Source organism: Pleuronectes platessa, chromosome 17 (assembly GCF_947347685.1).
Source record: "Pleuronectes platessa chromosome 17, fPlePla1.1, whole genome shotgun sequence".
NCBI classification, from domain to species: Eukaryota; Metazoa; Chordata; class Actinopteri; order Pleuronectiformes; family Pleuronectidae; genus Pleuronectes; species Pleuronectes platessa.
This window is the reverse complement of record NC_070642.1, coordinates 9,675,712-9,700,272: the sequence shown is the minus strand read 5'-3', so window position 1 is coordinate 9,700,272 and position 24,561 is coordinate 9,675,712. Positions and strand designations below refer to the sequence as shown.

The 24,561-nt window shown below is 43.0% G+C and overlaps 1 protein-coding gene across 1 annotated transcript in view; it reads left to right on the top strand.

The window, feature by feature from the left end:
* The first annotated feature begins 1,397 nt into the window (after positions 1-1,397).
* Positions 1,398-24,561, top strand: part of LOC128460258 (kelch-like protein 29) — a 146,652-nt gene continuing 123,488 nt past the window's right edge. The window contains exon 1 of the mRNA XM_053445355.1: positions 1,398-1,649. Coding sequence (XP_053301330.1) covers positions 1,398-1,649 — 252 coding nt within the window. The remainder of the gene's footprint in view (positions 1,650-24,561) is intronic.

The following is a 24,561-nucleotide window of genomic DNA, read 5'->3' as shown; positions in this document are numbered from 1 at the left end:
GTGTCTGGACAGAGCAGGCCCTCTGCGAAGAGAGAAATAAAAGAAGGGGAAGATTGAGAAAGGGAGTAAAATACATGAAAGGGAGCAGAAAATAGAAATGAAGAAAGAAGGTATACAATGGGATGGTCACAGCAGCTAAAGATACAGGAGGGCCAGTGCTCCCACCACAGGCGACTGGGTGCATCACTGCCATCAAAGCTTCACGGCGACCCTTTCAACTTTCGGGCACCACACTGGAGTTTTGAGGACGTGCGTTCTCATCGCATCCTGCCGAAAAAACGCTACTTGCATACACAGCCATTCAGTAGTACTATACGCTCACTCTTTGAAGGCTCACGCACACAGAGCGGCGCGGCATTTCAATGCGATCGCTCCACTCCGAGTCAAAAGAAGCAGCGTGACAGACCCCAGCGTGCAGAATAAAGACTTCTCATCCGCTGTCAGTCTCTTCCTCGCAGACCAGGGGATTTTGCATGGGGCTTGCTGAACTTGGTTTTGAGGTTGTTATTTATTTATTTCATCTGTTATCAAGGGCTCGGGGAGCGTTACGTTCCTTTGGTGAGGAGGAGTACAATGCACTACAAACCCCCCCAACCCCACTGATGGATTTCACTACTCAGATCCTGCACCGCTTTGATTTATGATATAATATGGAGTGATACGCTGCTCATGCTACACAAAAGTGCCATACCCCATACTGATGTAATTCTAGCTGCACTGTTGCCGCTATCACAGCCTGCTGTAGCCACTTGACAAAGGGGGGGAACCCTCCAGTGCACTTCAAGGACAGTGTGATTGAATTAAGCAGCCATTAGATGTATTAGATGAGCTGTAATTGTAGGGGGTATTTATCTATTCAGAAGAATGGGTTTAGACCACAAGGTCACGTACCGGTGCGCTGTACTCGGGACAACTCGACTTGAGCCGTGTACCTGTTTGCCTCTGGCTCGGCCGTATTGTTCTAACCTCTGGTTGTTGAACCTAGAGGCTCTGTGTAACAAACCTCGCTCCTCACGGCGCCGGCACTGACGGTGTTTGTTACAGCCCTGCTCAGCAGTGCTCATTTCTCTCCCTTTTGTCGCAGCCCCCATTAATGACAGAGAATAGGAGTTAGAGGCAACAAATGAGCTGCGGTGTGCTCATGTCAGTCAGGTGCAGCGTGAGCAGATGCTGCGAGCGTTTACACCTCCGTGTGAACATGTTCTCTCCTCAGTTCGCTCCGTGTCTCGTTCCTTCATTGTCTTTTTTAAGTCTTTGAAAACCCTTCCTTTGTGTCTGTTTCTCTTCTATTTCCATAGATGTAATGAAAAAAAATATTTAAATCTGACCTACACCTCCTTTCTCTCCCTTTCCCACAGGCCTGCCCCCGTGGTTCCCTCTGAGAGGAAGAGGAAGTGATGTCACGCCACCACCACCGCTTTGAGCGGGACTACCGAGGACCCTGGGAGCGGAGAGACATCCGTCCCTCGGGCCTCCACAATGGAGGAGCCAATCATAGCTGTGCCTCCGCCGTCGTCAATGGCAACAACCGTCCGGGACTCCTCCCCCTCCCGGTGATTCCTTCTCTCCTCCCCATCCCGGCTACAGTTGCCGTGACAACATCCAGCGGCGACATAGCGGTCAAGCGGTGCATCGCGGCAGCCGGATCCGTGGCTCCGGCGTCGGCCAAGGTAAGAGCCTCATCCAGATCAATGCCTGGACACCTGCTTCCTCTGACTTGTCTTGGAAACCTCCGAGCCCTTCCTCCTGCTCTGTCAAGTTTCTTTCAAGTCATTGTCTGTCCCTGTGTCAACTTTGAAATTTGTGAAGACTCCCCAGCCAGATGCACTTTCCAACTTTCTACATGCTTTTGAAGCTTTCCAGCTTCCTTTTCTCCTGTGTGCTTCCAGTTCTCCAAACGGTTCTGCCCTGTCCAACTCCCTGATATGCCTGTCTTCATGGTTCAACTGCCTCAGCCCTTCAAGCCCCTTCACTCTCCCTCTGTCCCTCTCTCTGTGCTGCCTCCTGCACCCTTCAACCTTATCCCCAGTCCACTTCTGCTACACTCTCCCCATCCAGTGCCCCATTCCTGGCACACTATTTTTGCTCCATCTTCATTTTTCGCTCTGTGCCAAATGGCAGATTTGTTGTGCCTTTGCCTCCTTGGTAATTTCCTCTTTCATTATGTATGTGACCTCTGACAGAGGCTCAGCCGGGTGCGGCAGTCAGAACTGATGGTTAGAGGTGGTGCTTTTCCAAATAAGCAGACACACAAAGTTCCACATCCATAGATACACACTGAGTTTATACGATAGCCTTTTTAACAACACATTTCTCTTAGAAATATGTGTTCCCTCTGTTCAAATCTCTAATTCCTAATGAAGGGATTAATCGTATTTGAAGTGTCACATGGTCATGAAGTAACAATCTATTGGTATATACCAAAATATGTAAAACACAAACTTATAATGAGGCCTCAAGTGACAGAAAAAGCATCTTTGAGTTTAGCTTCTGTGTATTCATCCCTAATTTGGCCATTTCTCATATATGCTGAGACCTTATACATGAAAGTGCAGCTTGGAAATGTGTGAGCGGTGCAGTGGAGAGAGAATGGCACATGTTTACCCACTCGTCCAGGGCTTTGCCTGCTATCTGGCTGTCAGCAGCGTGTGAAGAGAGGGGCCTTTTTCCAGAGAGAAAGAGTTGGACATTTCCAGCCTCTCCCCTGCCTCTGCCTCCATTCATCTTCTCTCAACTCTCCTCCCCACTATCAGATCATTTGCTTTAATTTGAACCTTAGCGGATCCGTCTTGGCGTTTCTTTCTTTTTCTTCTTCTCCTTCTTCAGCACCTTCTTGGTCTCTCAGTGGGGCCTGCACTCCAATAGCAGAGGTAAACAATGCTCTGGTAATTTAGCCTGTACGTGTATCATTAGATACCCCGCTGCATTCAGTGACCACAGACACAGTAAATCTGCTCTGGCACCACATCTGCCCTTCGCTTTTGTGCAGCTGAATAATTACATACATCCTGACAAAGTCTGGCCAACTCCCACTGTGGCCATTGTCATCATTCAATGGCTGCCAGAGCAATTAGGTGCCTTGCCTTGCATGTGAGTGCACATTTGTTTAAAGTTGCACTATATGTGGGATTGTGTGTGCGCGTGAGCAGCAGATATTATGCAGGTCCGTCCCTAGATGCCACTCTGTGAGCCATATTCGGGGATCTACCTCTCTGCTTTGTCTCGCCTTTGACAGTCCTTTGTATCGCAGGCAGCAGAGACCAGAAAGATTTAAAAAAGGGAAATACCCGGAGTCTGGGCTCTGCTTTAATTACTGCAGCATAAAGATGCAGAGAACTTGAGTGCTGGCCAACGCCACAGTAGCCTGTCTTTCCATCTCCTTCCAAGCTGTTTGCTGTCCTCGGTTGCTCCCTCTCTCTTTTGTCATCTTCGATCAAAGCCGCTGGGGGTCACAAGGAGTCTGATGGACGGATGCATCTCTCTCTCTGTGGTCCCTCCGTCTCAGCTCTGTCCATGGCTACACTAAAAAGCTGACAGGCTGTTATTGATCTCCACTGTTTGGAGATTCTCTTCATAAACACGGTGGCCCTCGTGGGCACATTGTCCAATAGCTAGACAGGTACGGGTGTGTCAGTCTTCCTGTAGGTGACATATAACATATGACGGTGTATAGAAACTGTAAATAAACTAAGGATTTAGCTTAATAGTAAAACTGGTTGCAGAACAGGTGTGTTGTATCAATGTTGTTGACATGATGGTGTTGGTGTGTGTATGTGGCATGCACATGCCCATATAGGTGTAAATGTGTGTGTGGGTGTGTGTAAAACAACTGCTGAGAGTTGCAAAGCACCATCTGGCCATATTGTGAATCCTGATGTAAAGCTAACCACATGGAACAGTGGACTGAAGTGAACATAGAGCTACGCTTTGTACCCTGCCTATAATTAATTTTTATGAATTTCTGTGGCGTTGACATGGATCTATAGTTGCCGTGCACACTTAATCCACGTTAGTAATAACCACAGCTATATCGGTATCCTGCTGATGAACAGGGCTCGTTCTTCCATGTGATACTCTGAGTTTTGTTGGTTCTGAGGCGATAATGAAATGTTCTATCAAATTAAGTGATTCCTTAGCTGGTTGGGTTTGCGAGAAAAATGAACCCCCCTTTCAATCTGGCTTTCAAGCCAAGAAAGCTCATGTTAGGTCAGTAGCTGCTGTGAATTAAACAAAATGTCATCAGTGTGCAATTCTTGTGGATTTTACCATCCTGGTGCTGTAGGGGTGTGTGTTCATTATCAGCATTAAGAAAGATCTGACCAATAAAATTTATATAAAACTATACAACATGACAGCGCCCCAAAAGTGAAGGCAAAGTGTCTTGATATCCCCCCCTGGTGGCTGACTGCAGTATGAGCCAAAAACCCTGCCTCCTCCATGTTAATGGATCAGACATGGAAGAAAACCAAACCTTCAAAACAAAAACAAAAGTCAAACAACAGCTACATTTTTCACAATGATATATCTTTTTTTTTTTGTATTATATTTTCGGCGAGTTTGCCATATCATTGCATCACATCTGCTGTACTCATGGCTTTGCCCGTAACCTCCATGGTAAATGACTTATGACGAAGAAACAACACAGTTCGCCAGTCACCTGTGTTTTTCTTCCACTGTTCGTTATGGTCAGTGTATCATGATTGAACATTGCTGTTTGCTGTGTAATTTGAATATAACTTTAACATATCCCCTCACCTGAAGAACATGATTTGTGCCTGAGTCACGCCAGGTAGCTTTTTGTCACCAGTGGGGGGTTGTTGTTCTGTCGTTTGTTTTGTTCCTGGCTGTGTACAATCTACAAACCACACACCATTACACTCAGTGTTTTCAACCTGCTTATTAAAATCCGAAGCCACCTTTTATTTGACACCTTTTTGAGTTGTGTCCATTCAGCTCCTGAGAAAGCTTTTGTGAAACGGCTATGCACAGCTGGTTTCGCATACTAATGTTCCAGCCTGTTCATTAGTGTTTGTCAGGATTTTATAGGGTTTAAACATGGGTCAGAGCTGGAGTCTCTCTGTGCTAAAACATTGCTCAGAAAGTCTCCTCCCACAGATAGCCCACTGAAACATGGATTTCCTTGCATGGGTCCCTGATCCCTTCATATGAAAATGTTAATCCATCCTCCCCTGATTTTTAATAGAAGCAGTGCTGGACTTTTTATTTCTTTACTCAGTGCCTATTGAACACAAATGCAGGAGCCACTGGTTATATTAAAATAATAAGTAGTTATTGATATGAAAAGTGCATCAAGATAATATCCTTTCTTCCCATATGCTTTTTTGCTGTTTACTCTGGAAACACTGCATATTATTCATCTCGTTCAAAGAAATTTGCTGGTAGACTTGGCTGTTCTCTGATCTACGGAGCAGTCTCAAGTCGGTGGAATGCGCTATTTGTTTTTCGCCTGTGGGCATCTCATTAGTCAAATGTTGTCGGAAGCAAACTCCAAGTAAGTCGGCTTTCTTCGGGACCTGTGTTACTCTGGTCAGATAGCGGCAGCTAAAGGGATCTTTAGAGTTCAACGTGATGGATTTAAAGTTTTTCTGCAGATTACCCTTTCGCATTTTGTAATAGTTTGACAGTTTTCCTGCTGATAATGAAGTTAGTTGAACTCGTTGTTTATGAGAATATGTTTTGTCAAACTAGTCTGACAATAGGAAGATTGAATCTTTCTCATTGGTAAGTCTTATTGTTTAAGATAGATTTTTTCATCCTTCTTTTCACTGCACTGTCTCAGAAACATTTCGATGATCCTATTAACTAATAATTTTTATCGCACATCACACTGACATAAAAATGCATGAAAGCTGTCATCTCTGTCATGGCAACAACATGCGACTTTGGCAATTTCTCTACAAAGTAAAAGCGCAACGTTTGTTGTATTGCTGCAACATGTTATATCGAGCAGAATTACAGAGCTTTTATTCTGATAAATTGTGAACTTGTGTATAAGCTAACGTCTTGATCAACAATGAAGATGGATCCACTTCATGTTTTGAACATTACATTTTTAATTCTTTAAAATCCATCCTGAAGTCGAGCGTTGCTGCAGCCGGAGGTAGAATAGCTGCTGCTGCTGCTTGATCTTCATCTGAAAATGATTCACTGTAATACCTGCTGCTGGCAGTCCGTTTAAGTGGTTTTCCTCAGCGACACAGAATCGTTCTGTTCGGCTGAGCACGTCTCCAAGAAAACATCACTATACATCCACTTCTTTTTACTGGCTTATTTGCCATACAACTTTTATTGTGAAGACGCCACTATCCCACGTGTGATCGCTCCTCCTAGCAATGATTCCAAAAAAAGTGTGTTGCCCTACTGCCACTCTCCAACTCATTAAGAGCAATGATAATGTGAAAATTTGAAAGCACTGTAAGTCTGTACTCGTCACGTGTTTGAAAAGGTCTGTTTTGAGAGCTGGTATTCACTGTAAGTTGTCATTATAGCTCAGGTAAGTGAAAAATAAAATCCAAAGTTCTGGTAGCACCAATCAATAGAGCCAGACTTCAAACAAAATCACACATTGTGTCTTGCTGGTCATTGATTTCAACCAAGTCAGCTCGCCAATTGATTCAACTCGACCCCGTGCTGCGGCCAACACAACGTGGTATCCAGAGAACAGCAGGTTTCGGGGCCTCACTCTGCCACAATCAAAAAAAACTGAAAGAAAGAAATCTCACAAAAAGAAAAGAAAATACCTCGTCTCAAGGAGTTTTTTTTATCTTCAACCAGTTTGAGGCACTGGTGTCATTTTTCTAGAAACATGAGTGAAAAGGCAAAGAAATGACGATAAAGTAGATTCTGCCCGGCAATAGAAACATTCAGCATTTGTAAGGGACCTGTAGTAATAGTATTGGTGTGTGTGCATCACAAAGGCTTTATTTCCGGTAAAGATCTGTATCAAGACAAAAAAAATCCTTGTACCATGAACACCTCTCCGGTTGCCTGGTAATGAACCGACTAGAGGATTGTGAAATGACTGAATCTTTATTGAGGTTGAGGCTAAAAGGGGAAGGAGTCTTTTTTTTTTTTTTAAACTGGCATAACCTTGTGACGAGTCGCTGTGAAAGGTATTGAATATGAGATGATTAAAGTTTAAGGAGGTGCACGCTGGGGGGGGGGCAAGCAAGCTGGAGGAGGGAGACAGAACAGAGAGGGTGGTGGTGATGGTGCCAGGTGAGCTTAGCTTTTGGATTGGCTTCAGATAAGGAGGGGAAATTAAGATTGTTCTATCGAGTAGTGGAGATCCACCATGGAGACGTGATGGAATCATACACTTTCCAAAGCAGGTGTCCTCACCGTGCTGTCCTAAAGAAAACCCTGCTCGCTTGTATCGAAAGCCGACAACACGAAACATGTGGCTGCAAGAAAAATGGTCGCTTCAGTTTGATATAAAAGTCATCCATCTGCTTTTTCTTATCCCGGTAGACACAAATTGATGATGCACCATGTTTCATCATATAATCCAGAATCGTTATAGTTCGCCACAAATCTTGACAGCAACAAATAACCGAGGAATCAAAGACGTTTGTTGACATTTTATCTCCAATTGTGATTCAAAGTGACTAAATTATAAGCGGTGGAGTTTTTTTTTTTTCTTTCTTTATCTCTCTCTGAGGAGCAGAAAGGTAAACAATCCTCACGCAGCGCCGCCCGGATTTGATTTATTAGCTGCTAATGTGCGTGTCGTCGTCCTATCGCAGATCCCGCTGCGTGCCGTTTGCATTCGCGGTGAAAAACGCCACAGAATCCGTCTCTTAGAAAACAATTCCTCAGAAGCAGACTCAAATTGATTGATGAGAAATGCACGGCGGCAGCTTTCATTCATTATCCACGCGCCACATCATGTAAGACCTGAGGCTTCTTTTTCTTTTCAGTACGTGAGTCAAGCGTCTCTTTAGCAGACTCTCAGTGTTTGAACAGTTATGCGATTTTAAATATGTAGGGCCAGAGGTCTGTTGCATATTTTTTTTTCTTTTTTAAGTGGTAAAGTGATGCATCTGTCGGGGGGGGTTTCAGCGCCAAAAGTCAGCGTGTCTGACACCAAGCTCTCTCCGCCGCGTCCGTCTACTTGAAATGTCAGTTTGGATAAAAACAGCCCTCGGTGGGTATGTGCAGAAAGTTGCCCTCCAGTATGAGACGTGCCACTATTAGAAATGGCACTTCCATTTTGCCCATTCTGCATTTATTTCATCTCACTAGGAAAACAATGATTTTAACTCCTGGCACCATACATGTGTGTACATGTTGTTTCCCAGGGGGTTAAATTCACGACTAGTTAAATGTGTGCACCAGATTTTAATTTGCTCTGACAGTTTAAGAACAAAGCATCACAGTTTTCCTACGCTGCTGTTTTACTTTCCATTAGTCATGCATTTGTTCTTTGTAATCTTCTCTCTCTCTCAACACAAACATCATCATGATGTTTGCGGACAAACAAATCCACCGCCGGGCGTCTGCAGCAGAGTCATTAAGAAACAGTGGACCTCGAGGGATCAACGCAGCGGATTAGGCAGCGATTTTCCTCAAGATGATATATGGAAAGTTTCGAGTGTTAACAAGGCAGCGGTGATTGTGTGTTTACCGGGAGCAATTGCACTGGGGCCTGGATGTCTCGGCACCATGTGGGGAGAATTAGAGCTTTTCCACTCGGAATCAGACCAGGCAACGCTGCAGTGATTTGCTAATCAAGGACAGAGATACAAGGCAGGACAGACAGACAGCGAGAGAGAGAGAGAGACAGCACAACCAACTAAGAGACAGCAGACAACTCAGTCGGCCTTTTCAAAATAAAATGATCTTTGTCCCAGCAAGTGTTTTGACTCCTTATCAGTCTTAATCCCCTTCTGCACGATTTAAAAACACATATTCCGTGAACAGGGTATTATGTGCACAACAGCTGTTGGCAAAGTCAAGTCAAGTGATTATCCATGTTACACTCTGCACTAGTAGCCGATGCTAATGCTGGTTGTTTTCTTCCAGAAGGGGATCACGTGATAGGAGCCTGTCTGATCAGCGAATGCCACGTCTTGACCGAAAATACCCAATCAACGAGCTGCTGTGCCCTACGTCATCTTTTCCAAACTTGTCTGTCACCGACCGAACGAACTAAAACGCAGCCCCGGCCTTTTCGAACGTCATCCGGGGCCAGCAGCTGTCTAAACTTCTCCATTTTAGTGGGTGTAAAACTCCAGAGTAGTGTGGATGCCAGGCCGTATGTAGGTAGCAAGTGTCAAACTGTCACGGCAAAAGCAATGTAAGAAAAATAAAAGGGAGGAACTGTCAGACTTTAGACTTTTGTCGTCAAGAGTTTTCTATAAAATAGGAGTCAGGAATATGATGACAGATTTATTATTAAATCTCACACCCTCATCACACGGTCGGGCCATCATCATCTTTTATTGTCAACTGAAAATATTGATGGCTGTCGTTTTAATTTAAGGGGAGAAAGAAATCTGTACAGAAATGAAACATTTGGCAGATGTGGGATGATAACGCAGCAGGTCAAAGAATGGGCGAGGGCGAGTGTTATCTTTGTCTTGTCAATCTCCCAGTGACAGGATGTTCCACGGCTTTCATCCAAGTCATATCCCCTCCAGGGTCCCTCTGTGTCTGTCTTCCCTTTTCTATAGGGGCAGGATCCCAGCTGACCTTCTGTACCAGCGGCAGAGCTCCGCATTTACTCATCCCAACCACCTGTCTCTCCCATCACAAATCTGGCCAAGTCCTCTCTCTCTGCCTCAGATGCATCTCATGGATTTTAATCTTCTCGGAGAAAGTAAAACAGGCCGCAGAGACACGTTATTGTTCAGGAAACCATGGATATCCCAAAATAGTTCGGCCTCTTAGCACTCTGGCTTTGTGGTGGGTTTGTGTTGGTTACAGTGAGATGCACAAACGGCAGCATGCACGGCTCTGGATAGAGAAAAGAGGGTGGTCCAGTAGGGGCTTGCTCTCCTTTTGTTGCTGCGTAGGGGATGGGAATGGAAAAGCCGGATCCTCAGCTCGCCAGCTGTCGTATGAGTCTGGCTCCAAACTGACGGCCTGATGCCTCAATCTAATAACCAGTCATTGTATATATCAGATCCAATACCCTCTCTGCTTTTGTGAAAGACGAGACGCGGGCCTCCTCTCTATTAATGTCACAGTGACTGTGCAATGTGAGTGCGTGATGCTGAAAGGGCTGAGGAGTATGTTGTCATCCAATACTGTACATCTGCTCTCCCTGCAGCAGAACACAGGAGATCATTGTCTCGCTGCTCTTTGGCGGAGCAGAGACCGGCGCGTCGGACGTCACTGCACAAACAAGCGGCGTGTTTGGAAAGTGCAGACTCATCTCGGAGGTTCTGTCTCCAGTGCTCGCTGTCGCTTTGTCTCCTTGTGCTCAGATGTGATTCGAGAAGAGCAGGGGCTCATTCTGGGCTCTGCGGCTCGGCTGATGAAAGTAACAGTCATGGAAACCCCCTACCCCACTTTATCACTCTTTCTTTTTTATCTCCCCCCCCGCCCCAATCAGACTTCCGTTACTATTTCAGTCTAATTCTTTGGGGAAATCTTCCCTCCCCCTGACCGCCGCGCCTCCAGCCTCCTCAAACAACCGCTCGTCTTTGCTGAAGCATAGATCCTCATCCCTGCGTCAGCGCGGCCTCCCCTCTGAGCGCGCTTGTGTGAAATTGGATTGCTGATCCGTTGGCGCTGAGTGGCAGAGATGTAATATGGGATAGCGGCAACCGCATGCTCTGATGCTGGAGACAGCTGTTACAGGACACCAAGGGATCACAAATGGCGCTTGACTCCTGGTCCTCATCTCTTCAAGACTCGGAAACGCTCGCAGCAAATCTCACGACATCGTAGAAGGGGGAGTGCGGCTGAACAACAAACAGAAACACACAAGGCTCCCGTCAGGCGCATTGCACTTCACAGCGTGTGGGAGGTTGTCAGTTTTTCTCGATTCGCCAAAGTGTCATGCGGTCAGCGTCAATCCCCTGGCAATTTGAAGTGGCTGCCATCTTACATTTGCCATTATCATTTGTCACCGCCGCCGCCGCCGCTGCAACCTCACTCCTCCATTTTTCTCATCCCAGGGTGAAAGTTCTTTGACAAAAGGGGGATTTGATAGACATATTAATCCTGTGATTATCACACATTCACCCTCTGTTGGTCTGAAATAGATTTGTAGTCTGTTCCCAGCCTCCCTGCAGTCACTGGTTTTTAATTATGGCAAGTTCAAAGTAAAAGCTGTTGAAGACACTCATAGAAACTTCTCAAACTACTCCTGCAGCAGAAGTGTCGTCTCCATTCTCCATCCTTAAGCCTACTGTTCAGAACAGTAATTGTTTTTGACAAAATGCACTGCTTTCTCTCACAGCTGCCACCCTTCTCAAAGCTCAGGAACTCCACCAATAGTAGCTTCCACAGTCATATTTAGGCAGAACTGATGTAAAGACTCTTTTTTAGAATTGCACAGGTGCTTTTATTTTGTCACTAAAGCTGCTTTCAGGCGTGCACTGACGTCCGTACATTTTCCGGAGGCTCTGTATGTGAGAACGCAAACGTCCGAGTCAGTTGCTCCGGTCTTTTTCCTGCCCGCCCCTTTAGAAAATGTACATGAAAAGTCAGACTGAGCCCATACAGAAATTCAGCTTGGGAATATCCATGAAATTCTCTTCAAGCCAGTGGGCGTGTTTAGGACATCACAAGGGATGGACGTGATAATGGAAATATCTCAGGATAAAAAAGAGGTGTGGTACTCACAGAAGACGCAGGCGAAGATGTCAACTTGGAAAGACAACAGGATTTGAGATCTTTTGGCGATAAAGGCATCGAGATTTGTTTGTCACCCTGCCTCCTGCACAGCCCCAGCCATTACTGCTCGCTTGATTGTTCTGGACTTTTTCCTGTTGTTGTGAACGTATCCAACCGAGACAATCTCCTGCTGTGTTCTTCATATGTGAATGGAGGAAGTTCCAATCAAAAAATTTCGGAAATTTCCCGAAAATCATGTCAGAAAAACCGCTTTAGAAGACCAGTAAATGTTTTTACTGACAGCTGCTAACCACACACTGGAGTTGATGATTGTTTGAGATCATTTGGAATTCGGGTTGAGTTAAAATCAGCCATTTTGGTTCCAATAGATGATAGAAACGTGCAGTGTAGATGCTCATATCACACAGGACTAATGTTGCCTCTCCAGTCTCGGCACGTACCGTGTTCAGGTTCCTCTGTAAAACTACCTGCTGCATATTTTAGAGGGTACTTTTCTTTTACAGTAGACAGAATTTCAGTGAACCCAAAAGGACACTCTGCTCTTCTAGTTCAAAGCTGCCATTCATCCATCTATATAATTGAGCACATCGTTAAACAAGAAGCTCGGCTCTAAAGTCATTCAAAAGACCCTCACTTAGTATATTATTCCCCCGGTACTCCCCTTCAAGTGTTAAATGAACCCCCTGCTGAGCCAAGCTGATTGTATGTCATTTTATGGGCAGAAAGAAAAAAAACTATCTGCCAACCCTACTATCTCTCCATCCCTCTCTTCCTCCCTCCATCTCTTTGTCTGTCCTGTTCCAACACGGCAGAATAAAGAGCAATGGCATTTAAAAAGGTCTGTGTGTGTGTGTGTGTGTGTGTGTGTGTGTGTCTGTGGGTGGGTTGGTTGACATTCAAAGTGCTGCCACCGTAAGGTTAACTCCATACGAAAGGTGATGGTGACTGCGGGGCTTTTAAAGCATCAGCCGTGTCATGAGGAATATCAGATATCAGCGAGGGGGCAGACAGAGTAGCGCTTTAAGATGCACAGGTAAACAATACATCTCCGTCTGCCACATCTGACACCTCGTGGCGCTCTCAGCATCAGCCATGCGGGACACTCAGGGGTCTTTCTCATGTTATGCTGCCCTGGTTATTTTTGTTCCTGCAATTAAATCCGACTACGGAAAGAGTTGTTCCTGGCAGATGCTTCCTCGGGCTGAAACTGAAACATTTACCGTCTCGTGGTGATTTGGAGTAGGTGGGCCAAGAGTGCCCGCACTTTGTTTGACTGTAAATAGACATTGACAGCACTCGCTTTGAAATTTCTTTGCTTGACTTGGTACGGTTTTCAGTCGGGTGCACAGAGGAGACAATGAGCACGGCTTAAGAGAGCCTGCTTGAAAAAGCTTGGAAACGAAATCATTAGCCGATTGACTTTTACTCTCCTCTCCTCCTGAGCTGATATCTGGGAGGGATCTTGGCCATGTTTCGTTTTTGCTCCAACGTATTAGTTGAAAAACACTCAACTTGAGGTTTGAGAGCATGAATTTTTGCTTGTGATTCAGACTGAAATATCTCAACAACTATTGCAGGGATTGCCCTGAAACCTCCTAGTTATTCACAACCTCTATGAGCCGTATGGATTTATTGATCGGCTCACTGCTTCTCTAAACCTATCATGATTTTTTGTCTAAGGTGAAATGTCAGTACCATAAACTGCTTGTAAAGATGTATGACATGTCCTCACTTCCTCCCACTATCCAGAAATAAAACCATAACATCCTGGTTATAAAAAATTGCCAACTTTCGCAGTTGGCGCGAGACTGTGGTGATCAGGTGACCCGTCAATACAGATGCTTGACCAATCATCAGTCCTTGCTGTCAATCATGTTTTAATATCTGTAAATCACACAAATAATGGCAAAGGAGAGGAATTTTTTTTTTTTATAAATTTCATGGGATTAGTTTTCTTTTACAAATTAAACAATACAAAGAAAATATGTCTTCATGTTTATTCTATACGTTAAAATATATGTCCATATAATATAAGTAATCTCTTAATCCAAATTATTTTCATTCGGTTGAATTTGTGTTTCCCTTTTAGCGGTATTTATTGAGGGTGGGTTATTTTGTCTTTCTTTGTCAGGTTGTGATTACAGTCCTAATCCCTACACGGCAATCACTCTAAGTGTCTTAGTGTATGATTATTCTTATGTTCATATATTCACAATCCATCATGCATAACAGAAAAAAATTATTTCCTCTGTCATACAAAATAGTTTGTAATACTTATTACATTATTAAGTTGCATGAGGTCATTTTGTTCTTTGTAATTCCTTTTCTGGAATTTAATAAGGTCCACATTATGATGGACGCTTCTGCTGGACTCCAGACAACTTTTTATCTGCCTCTCATTATTCCTCCATTTCTCTCCGTCCATTACTCGATTGTCGATCTCGAGCATTGCGGTCCACTTGCTGTGGGCCTTGCCCGTGCTCTGCCCTCAGGGAATCTAACAGCCAGCTATTTTAATAATACACACATAAATAATAGATATTTTAAATGCAAATTCTAATAGGGACTTTGGGGGTGACTCAATCATGCAGCAGTTGTGGTTTGACCTTAACTCAGGCTAACCGATGACCGGGAGCTCGTTGTGTTTCTCATTAGGAGCTCCACGCACCATTGCCCTGCTACGTACTCGTCCGCCATAACCACAACCACCGTATGCATCATGTCAATGTTCTCTTTTCGTCTTTGCGCAGTTTAGCAGCTGCGACTCGTTGCATGTGCCCCCGTTTTAGCACCGTTGCTACACAGTTGAAGTGTTTTTAGCGGCACGCAGAGTTTAGAGTAACGCTTTTCATGACATGGCTTCACCCATCTGATTACAATGGCTGATGTGATGAATAATGTACAAGCAGTAACGGCTTAACGTTGCTGGTATTAAAGCCGAATGCAAAGAGATGCTGACACTGTTGCTGTTGTTGTGCTGTTTGTCACAAAGACATTTATTCTGTTTAATACTCAACCACTCCGACGTCTCACATGGGGATGAAGGGGAGCAGACACTGGCTTGTTGTAAGAAATCTATCACAAAGGTTTAGAAACTAGTGTTAAATCTATCACGTCAATTATATGTAATGGACATGGTGAATTTAGTGTTATGTTTTAACAGCTGTAAAAAGAAAAGTTAAATATGTGGAATCTCCTCAGAATTATCCATTGGTACATAACTCAATTCAATGTACTTTACACCAAGGAAAGGGAAAAAAATATATTGGTTTGGCAGATGATACTTTCAGCCTATTAACAATCTTTCATTTCAAGTTAATAATCACATTACATCCATCCATTTATCTATTCGCCCTATGTGCAGGCCCCCGAAGGACAAAACACACAGATACAGACTCTGCATGTGTAATCTAGAATCAAAAGATTGTATTGAATATCCATCCATCCATTATCTCCACCGCTCTTTCTACTGCATATTCTTCTGAGCTAGAGCCAATCCCAGCTGACAGTAGGTGAAAGGTGGAGTACACCCTCTAAATGTCAAAAGTAGATACCTGGGCTAAAACCCAAAGACTATCTATGCATGTTGTTATGTAGAATCAAATGACTGAATTGAAATTATGATATCTCATTCTAAAATGTAGTTGAGTGGAAGCATTAAGTAGCATGTATTGGAAGTATTCAAGGTATCACAGAATAACAAAACTTGCCCAAATGTGCTTTTCACTCAGGAAATACTCTATTGATTTCAAGCTTATAGTATCAGAACATCCAACCAACCATTCATCTGTTTGTCCTCGGTTTAGTAGACTCTGGACAGGTCACAAGTCAGTACCTGGGCTAAATCACCCAGACACCCAACCACTGTGCAACTGTTTTGTCATTCACGACGATGATGAAGTATCTTTAAGAAAGAGCAGTGTATTCGGAGACTATTGAAACAATTAATCTGGGCTGTGGGGACAGTTACTGCATCTTGTAGAGAAATTCTACCAATCGTTTCCATAACAGACCCTGAAACATCCCATAAACGGGAGAAAGCACAATGGATATCCGAGACTTCCTTTAGATATGGTTCTGTAAAAACAGGTTATGAGATTTGGATGCTGTGAATGAGGCCGTTTCTTGCCAATCAGATTTAAGGTTTACATCAGAGAACTCTCGACTGCCTCAACATCAATTTTCCAATCCTGTGTGTTGCTCCAGTGCAGCCTCTGCAATCCCCGCTGCTGAAATCAACAGAGTTACCTCCGGCTTTATGTCCCTCCCGATCCCGTACACGCGTTTCCAGAGTCTCCGCCGCCACAAAATGCGGAAGAAAGGCGGCTCATCATCCGAGGAACAACAAAGGGCCACACAAGTTTGCGTTCCTTCCTAATTTCTGCTCTCATAACAGCACTGCCAACGATATTGCAGCCGTAATCAGATTAGATACTTCTGGGAAATAACAGTTGATAATATTTGAAGAGGAGGATAATATCCCTATTCAAATTAGCCTGCAAATTGGAATGGAATAAATTGTCTGTTCAACATAATATTTTACTGAGACTGGAGGCAAAGCCATCCAGAAGTAATTGAAAGCAATTAGATTATGATTACTAAATTTGATTAATCTGCTGGATTACGCTCCTGGTTGATGATTTGAAGCAAGCGATCTGAGATCAGTATGATGTAATAGGATACACTTTTCAAGTAATCCACTACTTGGCTCATGCATCGTCAACCTCCTGACACTTCTCTGGAGTATTGTCCAACTAAAATTGTACCTTTCCTTAGTTTCTCTTAAGTTTGATTCTCTCAGGCTCGGTGACATCATCAATAAAGTGATTTCCTCCAAACTAGAAGTAAACTAATTTCACTGTAATCAATCATTGTCGGCGTAACAGCTTTATTAAATAAAGTAATTACTTTATAATTGCTTGGTGCTTGAGTGGAGCACTTCTTTACGTACCGGCGTGATTATGACTTAAATGGCTGTACAGGTGTGCGAGCGACTTGTGCGTCCCCGCCTCTCATCCTCGGCGCCCGCGGCACAAAGAGCACAGGAAGCTCCTCGTGTTGCCTGGGACTCTTTAAGATGCACCGCTGACCGGCTGCCAGTGGGCTCGGCGGATTGATTCAGTCTTGTTCTCCGCCATCCGTGCCAAGAGGTACTGTCTGTCATTGCCTGTCATTTAGACAGAAAGGGAGTGTGTGTGTGGGTGTCTGTGTGTGTTGTGACTCGACACAAATGACAACGTAAGGTACGATTGTTGTACTGCTGCCTGCTCACCCCCCCGTCCATTATGACAGCCCCTTTTCATTTGATCCATAACAGGTGCTATTACTCTGAGCTATGGCCTAAATGTCAGCCCGGTTTGGATCATATTTCCATTTTGCTCTGAAAATAAAAAATAAAAAACGCGGATTGCCTCTGTCTCGCCACACAGTCGTTCCCCGTGTGTGGAGGTTGTTTCTGTTGTTTCTGTTGTTGTTGGATATTCTCCAGCTGCCATCTCAATTAAGAAGCTGATTTCAAGGGGTCTGTTTGCACAGTCTCACCACATCTTGAGTGTCTCCTGATGACTAGCTGTATGTCAGTGCAGCGCACAAAGAGAACACTCTCAAGGTCAGATTGAAGTTGGAACCATTTCATCATGAGGCATTATGGGAAGTGCTGTGCATCTGAGGGAGCAGTAAATATTGTCAAATGTGAGCCAGGCACACACTCGGTATATACAGCACTTGTGTGTGTGTTATTTTTAGGGTCAGGATTTATTGCGCACTTGTTTCTTTTTGCAGTGCTGTTTAAATGTTGCAGATCTATGATGTCATGTGTTCTCCCTGTTTACTCTTAATGTCACGGTGAGTCCTCACCCAATGAAGAGCAGGACAGTCGTAAAAGAAATATGGAAACAATTTAATTAGCATAGCATTTCATTTAATTTGAAGAGGCCATAAACAAGGAGACAGAAAAAGGGTTGTCAGGGCCTTGATGTTTGGAGCTTGCATGTTCTCCAGCTTCTTCCTACAGTCCAAAGACTTTAGCGTAGCTGCTGACTCTAATGCCTCTTTTCCACTGGTCGAAAAAACATCTAACGTCCACTTATATCTGGCTTTTGTGTGCAATGAGAATGGATTCAGTCGGTATTCACTCCCGGGTCAGGTGACTCTCCAGTAGACATGGGATTTAACCGGCTCCTGCTCTGATTGCAGTGACACCCAGGTCGCTGCAGGAATTTGGCAAGACAGCCGGGTCAGCACCTCAGTGTCCGGCACGTATGTGACATCGAACGTGGCGCACCGCGGTACGAAGAACAGAAAGGCTAACTCTTTTATTGGCAATGAGAAAGGAGTCAATCGCCTTTTTTTAAGTGGGTTTACCCGCATTTAAAAACCCACATACACTCGCTATTTTCCGTGTAAAATAGTTCAGCTCTGTGTTTGAGAGGCAGTCTGTCCGAGGTATACCCTGTCTCTCAGTCAGTGTCATCAGTCAGCCTAACCCTGACCCTCAAAGGATAAGCGGTATAACTAATGGATGGATGAACCTTGTGTCAGAAATTGAAATGTAAATAATGTATATAGTGCAAAATAAAGCGACCTGACTGATATGCTAATCTGCACACCACCAGCCTGTGTCTTAAATGACTTTGCTGCTTGTGACCTGGAAATGAAGACAATGCATATTGAATGCATTCTGTGTTTGACAAGATCGGGTCCATTAACACCAAGACCCCCTCAACTGTTAGATCTGGCCCGTTCTGATTCATCGCTCACAGTTTTGATAAGAAATGTAAATCTCTGCTCCAAAGAGACGTCTCACTTTCACACAGTCTAGGACTTGTTCACTTGCCAGACAAAATCTCAATTATTTCAACCACTTGGACGGAAAATATATGCTGCGTTTCTCTTTCCCAAGGAGCTCAAGGAGCTCAGTGTATATTCTGCTCTTTAGTTAGACTGTTTGTTGACTCGCACTCAGTCATGAAAAGTCTTTGCAAGCATTTTCTAATTTGTTCTTGAAGGGCAGTCAAGGCTGCATCACATTAAATCACAGAAAGTCTGGAAGAAGCCAATTGAAAATCGACTTCATTATTATCTCAGCCTTTGTGATCTCACAATAAAGATGATTGGAAATGAGGGCGAATTTCTTGGTACTGCAAATTTTGTTTGGCATCTATGAGATGAAACATGTTTACGCAGCGCAACGTAGGTTTGTGTGTGTGTGTGTGCGGGTGCGTCTTCCTCTTCTCTCAGGAGTGATGTGATTAGGGTGTGTCTTTGTTCACTGGAAGACAAGGTTAAAATGAATAAGTGCAGTTAAATAAACCATCTGTGATTATTTGAAATACAGTTGCTGATTTAAATCATGATTCATCAGCTCTGTCCTCAAGCGACGGCTGTCGGACAAATAGCCGACTACTCATTGAAGTCCAGCCGGCTACTTCATTATCATATTTTCACAAAGAATGACCACAATATTTACGACAACTGCACACGGTGCCAGGACTTAACCTGAGGCAAGCTTGAATCCCCTGATTGATTTGTATTATTAATCACATTTAAATCTACGTTGTCTTGCTTGTATATGCTTCAGTTTGCCCTGATTCTATATTCTTTCCTCCTTGGGTATCACCACACACGCACACACACACATACACAAACACACAAGGCTGTAGGCAAGGAGATAGTGGATCATGGAAAGGTCAGTGGTTCAATCCCCAGTTCCTCCACTCTAAGGTATCCTTAGGCTAGATACTGAGCTCCAATTGTGCATAAGTGTACAACTGGTGTGTGATGGAACAAATGGAGTATAGTTTCTGTGTGGTTTTGAGTGGTCGATAAGATTATGTAAAGTGCTATATAAATGCAGTCCATTTAGCATTAACATTTACACATGCAGAGCAAATTGGAGCGCAGACACTGCACTGAACACAGTGAAGAACGTGAAGTGATGTTAACTTGACAAAAATGCTTGTGAGATAAAGTTCAGTGAAAAATAAAAGGCCTGTAGGATCTTTATCAAACCGCCTGTTCGACAAATATGTAGAAAAGCGGTAGTTTCTACTGTTGGTCTGGCGCTCTACGGGAAACATGTTTAACCCAACTAAAGCAGGGTGATTATCCTGTTAACTAATTGTCGTGAAGAAACTAAAACAAAACGTGTCTGAGTGATGCCGCTAGTTTGTCATGAAATAGGTCGAAGTCTAAAAAACGTCACGACTGCTTGAAACCAACCAGGGTTACCAGCCGACCGTGAATCACCGCAGCAGCAGAGGAGGAACGACAGAGGACAGTAGGAAGGACAAACACTGACTCATGTCTGCGTTCTTTATTCTCTCCAGACTTCACTTGATCTACGATGTGTAACACGTCATTAAGTTAATGGTGATTTTGCTGTTGTGACCATTACAGCTGCTGCTCAACAATTAGCATTTAATTGTAAGGTCTGACGTATCAGATGCTCTATCATGTTTTATAAAGTAAATGTGACGTAATGGATTCTCTTGCAGTGATTTAATATATATTATTATCCTAATCCTCCTTCTCATCAATTCCCTACATGTTCACTATCAGGTAGACAGAAACCTTTGAATATGCAACATAAAAGATCTATTTATATTAAGGAAAAGTAGCATTAGAATCTACCAGTGGCACCTCATTGACTTCCCTTAAACCATTCTAGCCGGCTACTTTTCCCTCTAGCCTGGTTCTCCATAGAACAGCCTTGTATGTTGCCTACACAATATATACAGTTTATAACAACAGCAAGGTCGTCACCGTGTTGTAAGTTTCTCTCCACTGCTGGATTCCTTTTATCAAAGAAGTTCAATAGCCTATACAGAAGTGAATCAGGATTCCTCAATACAGTATTCACACACAAAATTAAATGGAAAATACCGCAGGCTGAATACTGAATGTCTTGCACCACGTGTTGAGATATTTATGTTTCTCTGTATCTTGTGATTATATTTTACCTATATCCTATGAACATTTTTGGATGTATAATCCATATAATCAATAATGCTACAACTGTTTCTTATATTTGGAATGATGTATATCTTTTTGACTCAGACGCAGGGTCAGGCCCAGAGCACGACCACTGAAAGAGCAGGTATCAATCTGAATGTCAATCTGACCCAAAATACAATTCGGAGAAAAGTGTGTGATGGAAATTCATTGTATCAGCCAGAACTAATACAATGAGGTGCTTCATGAAACATGGTGAGAAAAAGATATGAAATCCTCCTGAAATGTTTAATCTGCTGGGTCTCTCCACTGTAGCAAGCTCCCTGTTTGCCAAGGCCACAGTAGTGGGACACCTGGTCAGTTGAAAGTGATGTGCTTGCAAAAAACTGCACTTTGAGGAAACAGTGTACATCTGGCCAATGGCTGAATTCCCTCAGGGAAAAAGAACTGCCTCTGTGCCCACCCTGTGTCTGATTATATTTACTGTGGACTTAGGATTGAACGGGGCTTCTTCTCGACATGATCCAGTGAACCTGGTGACGTGTCCGGCAGAACCCCAGAGACTCTCTGTAAGTATTTCTTTATTTTACAATAAATGTTCAATTTCCAGAACTTCATGTATAAGTGTCTAATTATTCCTTCTCAAATCCTGGATCAACAAACACGTTTGTCAAATCGCCGGAGGCAAGGTCAAGTTTAGTGCCTGGCGACGACACACGTCAGATTTCCAATGCAGCTGATGCTCCCAATTAAAAGCACTGGACTCCTGCGAAGACGTGCTGCTGCGTCCTTCAAGGACATATTATGAAACTGTGGCTCACACAAAGTAACACTCAGAATATTCACGATATTTTATAATTATGAGGTATTTGAGCATTTACTCATTCATATTTCGGTGGGTAACACTGTACTTTTACTTTTTTTTTTTAAATAAATATAATATAAATACGATAAATCATTTAAAAGTAAATCAGACCACAGCATAGTAAAAAGGATAATTACAATGATCTCTGTTGCAGTGTGCTTCACAATCACAGTATTTGGCGGCATAGTGAGAACTTTTTCTACTTAAAGTACATTTTGCTCTTTTAGAATAGATGCATACATATACTGAAGGAATACTTTGCTAGAATTGTAAGAGTATATTTCAGTTGTTATACTGCCACTTTATTCAAGTCTAATATCCTGATACTTAAGGGTATTAGTCTGAAGTACTAAGATATCTCATACTAATACATCAGTGGGTAGTGCTGAGCCATAGCCCATTAACAACATTAACCTATAGTAGCTGGATATTTTATACACAAAGTGACATGAGGGACATCAATCAAAAACGGTCTTTTATTGAGACTGTTCCCTTGTAAAAGGAAAAAAAAACTCTCAGGTGGTCTCTGCCAGCAGCTTGTTACGAGCCACAGTTACATTTTATTGTTAGGTGACCTTTAGCGGCCGTAATTATTATGACAGGAACGAGTGACATAGTCCATGCCAGGTGTGGGAGGATGGATCACAGCACACGAAACCCAAATTTGTCTTTCATTTCAACCATGACTCATCCCCAAAGTAAACTATGGGTTGATTATTAGATTCAAGATTAGATTCAACTTTATTGTCATTGCACAGTACAAGTACTTATACAACGAAATGCAGTTTACCATCTAACCAGAAATGCAAAAAAAAAAAGGCAATAAAAGTGCAGAGTATTGTGCATATTTAAAGTGGAATATGTAAATAAATAAGTTATGTACAGTAAGAAATATATATGGAATATGAACAGTATTAAGAGGTATTGTAGGATATAAGAACAACTATGAGCAAGATTAATATATAAATATATATAAATATGATTACACTATAGGTGGGATAATACAGTAGTAAAACAAATAACAGTCTAGTGCAAATGTTCAAATGTTCAGTGGCTGGAGGAGGGTGTGTGGCAGTCCAAGCCAGGGTGAAGGGGGGACATGACAACAAAGGAAGTGCTGAACCAATCCGAACCACAATTCTTTCCGATAGTTTTTGTGCACAGAGGTCTGCAGGGCTGCCAACAGGACACTATAGAGTGAGCTCATCTGCAAAAGAAGAAAAAAACACTTACAGAAAGTACTTTTTCTCAGTATTATGTCATTTTTGCAGGATTTTGACATACAACAAAATCAAGTTTATAATTTGATGGTTTGGTAAATTACCCGTGTAGTGACCATCTGCGTGTACACTACTTTCCATGATGCATTGTGGGATATGATGAGTCCACTAGGGTAAAAATCATTTTTCACTTAACATTCAGACATTACTACAGAATGGTGATCTCACTATATTATAGACCGTATAGTGATTAGTCAGTGATTTGGGATATAGCCGAGGAGACACTTCGGGTCGATGAACTTTAGTTTAATTTTACATTTAATTATAATATTTTATTTCTTGTCAGAGTTCTAGGTTTTGGTCAAGTCAAACGATCTCCCTGACTACATCAAACGTAATCGTCCCTCAGCATTGACACCGAGCATGGAAGAAAAGACAGAACAGCCTTTTAATACAGAGCTGTCACCTAGACATTTCAGTAAAAGCCTTGGTGAGGGTAAAAGAGTTAAATACAAACAACATGACATGACGCAAATGGATTTCAGGTGTTGTGACTTGCTGACTCCAAAGAGCCCCTTTTTTATTTCTCAAGGGTGTCTTTTTTTTCTTTTTTTCTTAGCAAACTACTTCTTAGTTTTTGTCCAAAAAGCAGAAACACTCGGTGAGCTGACATTATAAAATAGCTCGTCTGAGTGTCTGCTCCCGAGCTCTTTCTTAGACTGTGATGTCAATACGTTACACAATTGGTTGATTCAACTCCGAATCTGCGATTTAACCTTTAAAGCTGAAGCGGAGCCATCTTTTTTTGTCGCGAGCTGAATATTTCTCAGCATCCTGACACAATGTTCCCGCTTCCGTGTTCAGGGTTCATTATTTTATATTAAGGTGTGCCCTGGAAGATCTAGGTTGAGCTATCATTACCTGAAGGCTGCTTTTTTCCCTCTCTTTCTGCTGAAGGCGCCCACTTAAATTGATTGTGGTCAAAGAAAAATAAAGCATTAATATTCATCAGGTGGAGACAGAAGGAGAAGACACAATGTAGCAGTTGTTGTAATTTGAATCCTTTAAATTTGTATTGAGCGAGGTATGGATGTGACCAGAAATCTCATGTGTGTGACCTGCATATTTCCGTGGTAAATGAGACACGTTAAATGATGTGCCAGAGGGAAAATGGGTCTTTTCAAGCAGCACACACTGTTCCGATCATCACAGATAACCGAGCTGGAAGGCCAGGGACCTCATTTAAGGGCTATTTACCATACACCGGATTTTCTATGGGGCTGCAGCCGGCTGCAAGAAATGGGCAAAAAAAAAAGAGAGAAAACCTGCAAGAGGAAACAATAAATTGTGATCGCGTTTGTGTGCTGATTATATTATTTTTTGTACAGTTTACAAAGACACCGGTAGTTAATAATTCCATCTCATCTCGACATCCTGTGCTGTGAATGTTTTGTCGGCTCCTCCCCGGTCTCCGTACTCTGCACTGGAAACGAGGAAGCACAGGAGAAGAGGACCCACTTTTATCAAAAACAAAGAGGTGGGATGTGACTAATTACCTGAGCACATCCTCCGGTCGTATCGACACTGACTGATTCATCAGAACGAAGCAGTCAAAGAAGAGCACCTCTGTTTTAATGAGAGTCATAATCCTGGATCAGTGGGATTTGCCTCTGAGAAGCTATTGTCACTTCTCAA